Source organism: Diadema antillarum, unplaced genomic scaffold (genome assembly GCF_040938485.1).
Source record: "Diadema antillarum isolate AM-2024a unplaced genomic scaffold, OU_Dant_1.0 scf00000075, whole genome shotgun sequence".
Classification (NCBI taxonomy): Eukaryota; Metazoa; Echinodermata; class Echinoidea; order Diadematoida; family Diadematidae; genus Diadema; species Diadema antillarum.
In genome coordinates, this window is record NW_027270964.1 from 3079556 (window position 1) to 3092224 (window position 12669).

General features: G+C 35.3%; 1 protein-coding gene across 2 annotated transcripts in view; it reads left to right on the forward strand.

The window, feature by feature from the left end:
• The first annotated feature begins 6546 nt into the window (after positions 1 to 6546).
• Positions 6547 to 12669, forward strand: part of LOC139717414 (CMP-N-acetylneuraminate-poly-alpha-2,8-sialyltransferase-like) — a 34606-nt gene continuing 28483 nt past the window's right edge. For both annotated transcript variants that reach the window (XM_071628910.1, XM_071628911.1), the window contains exons 1-3: positions 6547 to 6924; positions 7759 to 7872; positions 9681 to 9871. In XM_071628910.1, coding sequence (XP_071485011.1) covers positions 7822 to 7872; positions 9681 to 9871 — 242 coding nt within the window. In that variant the 5' untranslated portion in view covers positions 6547 to 6924; positions 7759 to 7821. The remainder of the gene's footprint in view (positions 6925 to 7758; positions 7873 to 9680; positions 9872 to 12669) is intronic.

The window sequence follows — 12669 nt, forward strand, 5'->3', positions numbered from 1 at the left end:
GCCTTTGCGCTGTAACTTGGTCTATGCCCCCCCCCCCCCGTGTTCACACAGGCGTTTGGCATTGCAAGGTATAGTATAGCACTGCTTATTGCTGCCAAAAGTCTTCTTTTCAATGCTGTACTTTCTTTTTTTCCCTTTGTGTGAATGCCGTGTTGGAAACTCACAATAACATTTTAAAAATGATATCAAAGTTTATGCAAACAAGTAGAAAATGAAATGTTTAGCGTTTAAAATTCATTGATGTGTAAATAGTGTATGTGCGTATTATATGCAACTTCTGTGAGTTAAGTTAATATGAACGTACTCTTGGACTACCAATCTATTGGTTCTGTTGATATAACGAGCAGATTTTTTTTCCTCTCTATCCTACGATTTTCACATAGTTCTACCTGCAAATAACTACTGCAGCCATCGGTAAAATCTAGACAACGATTGATCCTTTTCTGACGGTGGTTGCTAGGACACATTTAATGTCATTTACATCGTGGAGAAATCTGATTCGACTTCTTCAAATGTAAAATTCTTATGAGTTAAGAGTGATTGCTATATCCTTTATCATCAGTCGCTTTCACAAGTGTCAGTGTGAGTGTTTTGAGTTTTCATCGATCTTTCTTTCCCAATCAGATTTTATGTGGCGACGCTTGCTGTACAAACGTGCCAGAAGGTTAACCTGTTTATCGTTTTCATGATAAGTTCCCGGTGGGGTATACTTTGACAACATGAGCAGTGCAGTTGCCATGATGCACCGTGCGATTAATGACGAATTAAGCATCCTTTTGCAACTGTACAATCTGGGCGTACTTCGAATATATACATCATGATCGCTGTGAAAAGAGAGAAAAGTAGATAATATATGATCCTCTTCTTTGATATGCACTCCTTATCCCTAATATTGCCTGAGATATCTAGAAAGAGTTAAAAACACCATAGCTGAAAAATTACCGGAGATAATGAAATCGTTCATATGCGGGAATTGAATGTCGACAGTGTGGTTCGTATCAATAACAATGTAGTTCGTAACCGGCACTGTACACGTATACAAGTCCCACAGCCCATTTTGATTTGGAGGAATCTTGTGCTTGTGTGTTTGGTAAAATTTGCAGGAAAAAAAGTACATCCCTTGAAGGGATTGATGCCTGTTTCATTTCAAACGAATGTATTTACAATGTATAATTAAAATGAGATAAGGCTGAGAACTGTGATAAAATGTGTTAAAAATGATTAATTCTGATGGGCTAGAATGATTGACGAATAAATTGTATTCAGTTTAATTCATGATATGTATACGTATATATTAAAATGGCAATGTCGATATAAATATGTCGAAGAAACTGCCCCAAGAATGTTGTGGCTCAGAGGATTACGTTACACATCAATTCTTGCACGTCTGACTTTCGTACACGTGATATTTGAACCTTTGACATCTATACCTCTGAAACGTTGTACCCTGGACACATGTATTTCTGACGTAGGTGCGCCTGATAGTCATGTGCTTTGGACGTTTTACCGCTGACATTTTGTAATGCGTGCACGTATTTTATCTTTGAAATTTGTATCTCTGAAATATTTACCAATTACGTTTTTAAATCTGACGTTTTACCTCCGCCCGTAACATATTGGTGTACAGTAATTATGATACATGTAAGGTGCTTAGAAACTTTGTTTTAAGCGCGGCAAAAATGTTAATATTTATCTGTGCGTTTGGCACCACTTTTAATTTGTACCTCAGTCATAAAGCCCTCAGATATTCTTTCTTCACCCACTGCATTATTTTGTGTGACTGTTGTCTTACATCTGACTTTCCTTTTATTTTTCGCTCCCTGAATGTTTCACACCTCACAAACCTGACTTTGACACATTTACCTATGATTTATTATGACAAAAGGAATGACGTTCATCTGTTTAAACATCGGATAAACTAATCCTTGGTTAGTTATCCTGCAACGTAACTTCATACGTGTACTTGTATGTTCGAACTTTATTAATATCATACTTTCATTTATCTTATATCTTCAAAGCAATGGAAATATCTGTCAGCCAGAGTTTTAGCTTAAGTCTTACCTTAAGTATTAGATTGGTGCAATAACGGTCTAAAACAGCAGCAACAACAACCACAGCAACAACGTAAAAACTTTTTGAGATTCCTTTTAAAAATTGACACTGAGAATGATGAGAGGAACTCTATTAGTCCACAGGCCTTTGATTTTTTTATGACATCTCAAGTACCGTCCTTGGTGTACATAATCTTTGAACGGTAAAGAGAACCTGAAATTGGTAATAAGTATTCAGTACCAGAGTTATGTAAGCACTAGAAAACAGATAAACAAATTTTAAAAGTAATCTTTATCATTAAAGGGATGGTACAGTATTAGTGGAGATGAGAATTGGGCTTTTAAATTTTTGCGAGATACCACGAAAACACTCATGATATAGTACAAAGCATACCATTTTAAGAGGAATTCAAAGTTTATTTGATGAAAATCGGGTTTGGATTGACTGAAAAATAAAAAAAAAACAAAGTAAAACAAAGCGATCGTAAGAACGTGCGAATCACTCTTTTTTTGGATATCTCAGCCATTTCAAAACCAATTTTCATCAAATAAACGCTGAATTGCTCATAGAATCATGCTCTTTCATATTTCATGAAGATTACTCATTATCTCACCAAAAAAAGCTAGAAAACTGAAATTATTTCTCAACCAAAACTGCACGATTCCTTTAATTCTTCAGGCAAACCACAGTAAAAGCAGTAGAAATGCACAACCCGGGCCCGTCTGCATGCTCAGTTTGAAACACGAGGATTTGTAGCGATGTCGCCCTCGTTCACGCAAATCAAAGCAGAGTTGCTGTAATGTCTATACTTAAAAAGCATTTAACACGTATCTTCTTTGCATACGTCCAAGGTCACACATTTTGTATCTCTTGATATGCTTGTTTATGTGAATTTGTGTGAATGTGTGTGTGTGTGTGTGTGTGTGACCGTGCACCTCAAAACGAACAAAAAGTCGCACACACTGATTTTGCGTGAGGACTGAAATTAAGTGAAATGGGTCAACCTAGCCGAACTTGACTTTTTCATATTTTCTGAAAGAGCGGGTCTTCTTTTACACTATACTAAAATTTGGTATCATAAAACAGGCAGGAAAATGTGTTTTTTAGCAGTTTATCTTGAACATTTTTGGTAGAATAGTGTGATTAGGTGCGTCTTTAGAATCCCCTTTTCATTTCTGAAAAACCTTGTCCACACTCTTCACTTTCAACTCTAATAATTTTTGAAAGGATAGTGCTACTGCTTTGAAAGTTGGCATTTATTATGGACAGAATGTGTTAATGAGGCATGCTTAATTTCAGTTTAATCTGATAATCCCTTCATCGTTGTTACTCTGGTGGTTTACTTCCTGTTTTTTGTCCCATTCATCGCACAGCCAGCACGGTTTGATAAAGATTAAGCGCTTGAATAGACACTGTACTCCACAGCCTCTTTTCTCAGTTCACACTTTTCCTGAGTTTGTGCATTCTTTACAATATTTAGATAGGTTAGGAGAGTCTATTTGATTTGAGTTATACATCATTTTAAAGCTTAAAATCTGCTCTTTCAGAATGTGGTCTTAACTAAAAATTCATGTCTGGCGACTTTTTGTTTGTTTTGAGGTGCAGGGTCACAATATATATATCATAGAGTATTATAGAGCAAAAAAAATCAAAGTGACTGTACGGTACTGGTTGAGGTGAGGATTAAACATTAATAAGTGAGATAGTGAGAAACCTCTTATGAAATATTAAAAAAACATGCAATTTTAAGAAGGATGCAACGTTTATTTGAATTTTATTTAAATTGCTGAGATATCCAAAAAAGTGATCATAATGAAAGGCGACAGGCCACGCCTTTTATTAGGATCTCTTTGTTTCACCTTGTTTTTGGATATCTCAGCCATTTTCAAAAACCGATTGTCATCAAATAAACTTTTGATTCCCCTTAGAATTGCATGCTCTTTGACATCTCATGGAGTGGTTTCTGAATATCTCACAAAAAGTTAAAAGCTAAATCCTCACCTCGACCCAAACTGTACAGTCCCTTTCATGATATTTGTCTTGTTGTTTTTCCTTCACATTTTTGCTGAAGAGTTGTCTGTGTGTGTGTGTGTGTGTGTGTGTGTGTGTGTGTGTGTGTGCGTGCGTTTGCGTGTGCGTGTGTGCGTGTACATGTATAGTTATGTGTGTAGGCTTTTAATAAGAGAAGCTGTTAAGGTGCTTAGGCGGTACAAAATTCAAGATTTTCCTTCGGATCATGTGTGGTATAAAGTGCTGCTTATTATTGATATCGATGACCTACTTCAGCGTCATTATTAAGCAAATGAATCATAATCATAACGAGAATTTTTCACCCAGAATAATGTAGTTTTCATGAAATTTTGCAAAGTATTTTTAAATGCGTGGAGTCTGCTTGTTCAGAATCCACCTTTAAGAAAAAAATTCATATCTGGCGACTTTTTGAGGGTTTTATGATGAAGGGTCTTATGCGTATGTAATTATATATGTATGTATAATCTGCATATGTATGCACTCAGCAAAGAGAGAAAGTAAACACTTTATCGAGTTCATGTTTATCCTAGAAGATTTTGATGAAAATCATCGTATTTTATACCATTAAAGTTGATTTGATTGGTTATCAACCCAGGAGGTCAATATAAAGGGAAATTTTATGCTTGAGTGAACACATTCGTCTCTAAATGAAAGAAAGATATTATTCAGAGGGGTGAAGGTTCAGTTTTTTTTTTGTTTCTTCAGTTTGTCTCCCTCTACAAATGAAAAATTTGTTGAGATCGCAATTGCTGATCTGTAAATTAACAAACATGTCGGGAAAAGGAACCAGTGGGACCCGAACCTGTCATCTACTGCAGTAGATGACAGGTTCAGATATGGGTTTTTAAAGCTCAGATTAGATTATAAAAAGACTGAATTCAAATGGACTCTCCTAGCCTATCCTAATATTGAAAGAAACCACACAGTCAGGAAAAGTTTGAACAGAGAAAAGAGGCTCCAAAGTACACGATATATTCAAGAACTGAATCTTTACCAAACCGTGCTATAGCTGAACACCCCCCCAAAAAAAAAGAACCAAGAGAGTATGTATAGGGTTTCTAAGAAATGAAAAATGGACTCTCACCTTATCGCACTATTCTACAAAGAATGTGTTCGAGAAAACTGCCAAAAACACAATTTTTGTTCGTGTTATGTTTCGTTTTTACTTGCTCTTTCAGAAAATATTAAAAACTAAGATTGGCTTGGTTCACCCATTTCACCTATTTTCAGTCCTCACACGAAATCATTCCCTACGACTTTTTGGTTGATTTTGTGATGCACGGACACAAATATTATTTACAATTTCAAATTCAATTCAAATTCCTATTATTCTTGTTTATATTGCTTCTATCATTTCATTTGAATTTGGATTTCACAGAAAATTCTTCATTTTCCTCCATTATTACAGCCTTTATTAATCTTTTGAGCTTCAAATATACTACGGAAATCACAGCTTTATTGTTGCAACTCAAATTAGGTTTTTCATTGTGTTAAATTTGTCTTTTGTTCTTATTGTTACATGGAAGGGCCCTTTTAATACGCATGAATGACATCTTGTTCAATTTTTGCAATTTTTACTTTTGTGCATTTGAAGAGAAAAACAATTGTGTTCACTCATGCGTAAAGTTTCTCTTTTTTATTGACCTACCAGATTGATAGCCAATTACCTTTCATATGGTATGTAATACATTAACCTCTAGCCAAACAGTATATGATAAATATAAACTTGAAAGACTGTTTACTCTCTTTTTTGTTGTTGAGTGTATATGTATGATTTTATATACATGATATATATATATATATATATATATATATATATATATATATATGGGCCTATCATGATATGTACATAATGTTTTCATATAATCGTGTTCATCGATTTCCTCATGATACCAGCTCATATTTAGCCGAGCTGCCCTCAGAATACCATGACCATCATCTAAATTGCCTATTACGCATTCATTTTTCACGACTTTAATGTAAAGTCTTCTTGATATGCAAGCATGCATCGATATCAAGTGTACAGTCGAAGAGACTGAGCGTGTTTGTACAGCGTTCATTTACACGTGTACGTTGCAAGTAAGGCAAACCATCGGCGTTTTTTTTCTTCTTGCCGCCTGTAACTGAATCTCTCGATAACACAGCCATATCCATCTCCTTTTTTGTTTTCTTCCGACTACATAATGTAAATACATCTTTTTTGCGGACTTTGCCACTGCAATATAACACATTGTCTGTATCAAGGTTCGATCGCAATCAGCAAGCCTGATAAAGGCTCTCGGAAGAAGCAGATTTCGCCATTTTTAACTGACATTAAGTGTTTATTATTCACTATACAATTTTTATAGTCATAGTCAACAGTGTGCGCTGTTATCGCTGAGGTCAGTTTGACTTTGCGCATGCACGTTATATATGTATAAGTATGTTACAATCATCATGTACGTATACCCCCTGAATCTATATGATGCGCGAGAAGTGTATATCGATGCATGCGAATGAATCAATCGTGTGATTATCTTACATGCACTTCAGCTGTCTAATTAGCCAGTATCCCACTTGTACTTTCATCCATGACACTAACCCTAACAAAAGACACATCCATGGAGTCTTAATAATTTATGAGTGTCCTGTGAGTATAAAACCGTGCGTCGTTATGAAGCGTCGGTCCAACTGGGTATATCGTCTTCTGTTAAGAACAGAACATGCCTATTGCGTCTCTGGTATATTAACGTTCGTTTTTCACCTATCTTCTTCGACTTGGATATTCGACTGGGAGTGAAATGATTGACATCTATATGAATATCATTCCTATGGACAGAAAGCTGCAATCTACTATTTCATGTGAGTAGCTATATACTCTACAACAGCTATTTTGAAGTAGCCCACGCGTTTAAATAAGTCCGTCGGAACGATTATAATATTACACAGCGTAGTCCCTAACACATAGGGCTGATATGACCCGAACTGTTCGTTCAGACAAATACACGGAAACACCGAGTTCACCTATATTTCGCTTCCAGCTTCCCAAAAGAAAAACTCATGGCAGTGGTGTAGTTTGTGTCTTATTTTGAAAGCCACAGTGATTCGTGGTAGCTTATCTGAATCAGGCTTCTATGACTAGTGGAGAAACTGCACAAATCTACAAAACAAAAATCTAACAAGGCGTTCAATATTTTAGATGTTTGTTTTTAAAGGTCTAAATAACGTATCTTCAGGGTTTTTTTATAGTGATGTTTTCAGGTATATCTCTGAGAGGCATGATATTCAAACAAAGATCTTGCAGTGATGAAGTGTAGTACGGAATAATGCTCTGTGTATAGTTTCACGTAAGCTCTGGAATCAATTACCATTGTTTTGATATTAAGGAAATATACTGTTAAGACCTTAAGTTTAAATCAAGGAAGTATTTTATGTACCTGCACTTCATGTTGTCTAAGTAGGAAATGATAATATTTTGTTATTTTTAGGTACCATTTTCATAATTATAATATTGTTAGCCGAGTTTGTTCATGGCATTTTTAAACAGTTCGTGATATAGAAAGTGTATAAAGTGAATTCTGTAAGTCATGTGTTTTTAGTCTCTGTATTGTCACTTACACTGCGATTCTTGATGTTTCTTATGCCGATGTGAATATTGTAATTTATTGTTACCATGTAATTGTTATTTTGACCCAGGACCCCACTGGAAAACAACCTCTCTTTAGTTGGATTATTCTGGCAAACCATTAAATAAAATTAATGAAACACCAAGAACCAAGCTTTCGTGGTCAGAATAAGGACTACTGTTACGTGAGTAATAATATCCCTACCGTCAATCAATTTTGCTATTTGCAAGTCCACACAATATCTTTGATATCTTATTTTAGATTCAAAGTTTTTATTTCAGTTGAAATGTATGTTTTCATTGCTTGCATATATATATCCGGAGGAATATACAAGCTCATAGGAAAGATATCGAGCCAATTAGAGCAGAGTTATCAACAACGTAATAATTGCAGGGCTTTGTCTCCTACTCCACATGCATTTACCAAATATGTTAAATCTAAAGATGAAATAAAATGTGACCGCAATAGGAGAAAACAAAGGGAAGGAAGAGAGAGAGAGAGAGAGAGAGAGAGAGAAATAGAGAGAGTGGAAGATACAGTTGTCAGGTAACGATTAGGACATTGTGGGCATTGTGGTCTGTGAGCATATTGTGCAAATGGATTGAACGTAGGTAGAAAGGGATTCTCGTTTGGTCAGTTGGTTTGCTGTTCTCTAATTACGAGATTGTGTTTGTACAATTGTGTTTGTGCAATTATGTTGGAGTCATCGTATACTGAAGGGATGCAGCCTCTATGACTTCGCTGTGGGTGCTGTCTCTTGTCTTGGCATAGATCTTAATGAAGGTCACTGGGCTCAAACGATGATATGATTGTTTCTCTCTCTCTTTCTCTCCCTCTCTCTCTCTCTCTCTCTCTCTCTGTCTCTCATGAAATTGTCCAGTCATTTCCCATTAGCTAAATTTAAGCATGGAGCTACAGTAGCTCCATGATTTAAGTTACCGTAGTAACATAATATATACGATATGTATAACGTTGCATACGACGACAATTTCAATTACTTGTACTGTCTGACTACGTAATGAGTACATCAAAGAATGTATAACGCGACGATATTCAAAGAAATGATTGGACAGCACACTTAGATTCCCTCTCGAAAATGACACGCAATAAATTAACAATGAGACTGCATGTGGAAAAGCCTTATCGTTGATAAGCTACACGGTTCAACTATGGGTCAAAATCACGTGATATTATTATATTTTACAAAAAAATAATGATGAGGAAGTTAAAATAGTAATAGATTAAAATGATATTGTTTCCGTGCGTTCAGTTAGTCATCATGAACTCTATTACAGTGTATGCAAATGCAGTTTGAAAAACAAACTTTGATTCGCTATCGAAAGCGACAAGCAATAAATGTGCTCCTTTCGATTTTTTTTTTCTCACAAAAGGGGATTTGCTGTTGACATAGTTGATGCGAAACTAAGATGTTTGTGGAGATTTTAGGCAACAACGTTTACATCCGAAAGGTTGTGTATTTGTGGTTGGAAATTGTCAAATGAAATAATTCATACTAATTTTGAAATATCTGAGTATTTTTAGTGGCTGCTATGCTGCCTTAAAGGGATGGTACAGTATAAAGTGGTGGGGATGAGGATTAGGCTTTTAGCTTTTAACTTTTTGCGAGATACAACAAGAAACTACCTATGAAATAGTACGAAGTATAACATTCTAAGAGGAATGTGAAGTGTATTTGCTGAAAATCGGTTTTGGAATTGCTGAGACATCCAACAACAAGTAAAACAAAGCGATCATAACAAAAGCCTTGGTGCCCCCTTTTTTTTAGGATCACTCTGATGTGGATATCTTGCAAAATCAAATTTCATCAAATAAACGCTGAATTCCACTTTCACCGGTTTCTCATTATCTCACCAAAAATATAAGAAACCTAAAGTTTCGTCTCAACCAAAACTATACGATCCCTTTAATTCCGCGATACTCTTTCAGGAATTTATATTAACTTGCCCGTGTTATATCTCCAACTTCCTCCAGTCTCTGACAGACACCATTAAGATGAATGAGATCGGTTTCAAGCTAGTTATGTTCCTTGGAACGGTTGCGACAACCACCACCACTATTTACATTTCACTTACCGGCGACAGCAGGTACCACCAGCTGACTGATATATCGTACAGTGAAGTGAGCTTGAGAGAACTCTTGCCGAATACGTCACTGTTCAGAAGGTAAGAAAATAAAAGCCAAAAAATTAAAATCGCTCATTTTCTCCTCCCCTCTCTTTCTTTGTCTCACTGTACACACACATACATATACTCACTCACACAGATTATCATGAAATTACTTGTAACAGCCATACGCCAGTTGATGTGCTATCGGTATTTTATGCTCCTGGAACTATGTATGTGTGCCATATTAGAATCGAAACATCTAGCAATTAAGTGCTCTCTTGTGAATTCAAGAGGAATATATTTCTGTCCCATACAAAGAATATGAGATAAATAAAGCAAGTTTGGAAATGAGGAAACGGGTGTGATCGTCCTTTACGTACATGACGTGAATACGAACATAGTTATAGACATACATAAGATATATATATATATATATGGGTGAAAACGTTGAACGATGTACAATTGGGCAAATCAGGGGTCAAAATTAAAACATGTGACTCATTGATATAGATATATCTCAGTGAAATGTCATTATTGTCAGCTTTCTTGCAAACCCAATTATACTGGGATATCTCCAAGGGTGTTGTTCTTATTCAAGGTTAAATAGAACTGTGACATAATGGCGAACGTCTCTGACTAAAATAAACATCGTTTTAGTGAAAATTCAAATGAAGGGTGTAAAAACATTCAAATGAAGATAGTTTAATCTTTTTCATACTTTCGAAGACTGTGTTAATTTGTTCCTAAAATATTGTTTACCTCCTGTGAGGTTTACAAAAGCTAATACACATGGAAGTTAAAGAAAAAGTGGAGTTTTTGTCATTTAAGCAGAGATTTTCATATTTTTATCTTCACTTTCATCTCATTTGAACAAAACATGTAGCAGGGGTCTCATTTGTTTAAATGTTAATGTTCAGTAGATACTAATAATGAATTTAGTGCATTTCGTTTGATCAAATCACCATAAAAGCCCTATACAGACGCTGGAAGTAAGCCATGTTTTGATCAGAGACGTTCTGGTTTCACTCATAGACGTTCCTCAGACATAGACAATACAAATGATGTCCTTTGATCCATATTTAAGAGTTTTGTGAGCAAACAACATTTTCCTTTATTAAACACATGTTAATCTTTTGTCAACAATTCAGAATGGTAATTTCAACTTGAATTATTTTTCATACTAACTGATTGTAACTACGAATCTCCAAATTGTAAGAGGAATTTCGATTTCTGCACCAAAAATCCACAAGCCTGTTCTTGATATATTATTCAGATCTTACAACACCTTTTAATGACAGACAACAAAATTACATGAAAAATTTGCAATTTCAACTACTTTACCTAATTACTCATTTATATCAGAGACATTTGCTTTTCCATCAGGGACGTTTCGGCTGTAAGTTATCACTAAAATTAAGCATCAAACTCCCTATTTTAAAAGATGCTCGCAACTAGACATTCCACATTCATTGAGAAATCATTTACCTAGGCCTAAATGTCAAGAATTGTTGTTTTTCTAATGATGACCACTTTTTTTGCATTTTACCTTCAGGTGTATATGCAGGTGTGCCCACACGCTATCAATTTTGTATATGTTTGCTTCCAATTGTAGTTCAAATCTATAACAAAGGTAAACACAAATTTATTGATACTAATTTAATTTGACCCCTTAGTCTAAAATATGATTGTATGAGTATAAGCCAGTTTGGATTTTCATTAGGGACCGTACCTGGGCCACTGTTATGATGTCGTCTCAGAAAGCTGCAAATTAACCTTTGCTTATCCTTGAAGCATCAAATTTCGCTGCGCTTTTTTTCATACTATGGCAGATATAAATTGTAAACAATGTAATGCACTTGCCACAACACCAAACTCAAAAGAATATCGACAGTATGGTACAGCAACTGTTTGTTGACCAAAAGTGAACTGAAAACCTCTTTTAAGAGGTTGACAATGATAACATAACAATATCACAATTTTTATCTGTCACATCGTTAGGGGATTATTAATCCTTCTTCCTTCAACTCAAAGGCGATGCATTATAGTGTTCATAGTGGAAACTAGGTAAGGGACATTCTTAATAGACGTTTTCTTGTTTCATCACAGACGTTAGTAATTTTCCTTTTCTCATGTATTTGGCTTACAAACCTTAAAAATATCACTAGAATATTTCACCTTACTTCCAAAGGAAAAAGCTTCATTAAAGGGGAAATTCAGCCCAAATGTATAAAGTTATTCGCTGATAAGAAAGAAAATCATACGGGCTCCACAAAAATGAGAAGGTTGTGACATTTTGAAGTTTCGCTAGTTCTTCAGTAAACAGTTTTTGAATGGTCATTATGAATCTGCAAATGGCAAAATGAGCATGTCATCCCCTCACAACTTGCCATAACATTTGAACATAATATTTTGAAATTTCCAGTTTTTCATTCAAACATAATTATGCCCCAGGCTTAAATCCGGGTATATATGTAACTGATCACTATTCCGAAGGTAATCAACCAGGAATAACATTATGTTTTAGATTTCAATGCCAGAAACATTAAATTTTCGCTATTTTTTGTACACGATCAATGGAAAATGGAGAGGTTATGACATGGTTAGCTCACTCATTTGCATATTCTCATCCACTGTACAAAAACCTTATTTGCAGAAATTGGCAAAAATTCAAAAAGGCAGTTAAGTAAGGGTGCAATTAAACATAATTAAGGGTTCAAGTGTGTCCTGCCATTGTTTCAAATTGGGTGCAAATTATTTGAACCTTTACTTCTTAGCGTATAAGCCTCAAATTTCACAGGCTCAAAAGCAAACGTAGTGACGTGCATTAAAAACGGAGTCGGCATTATTACATTGAA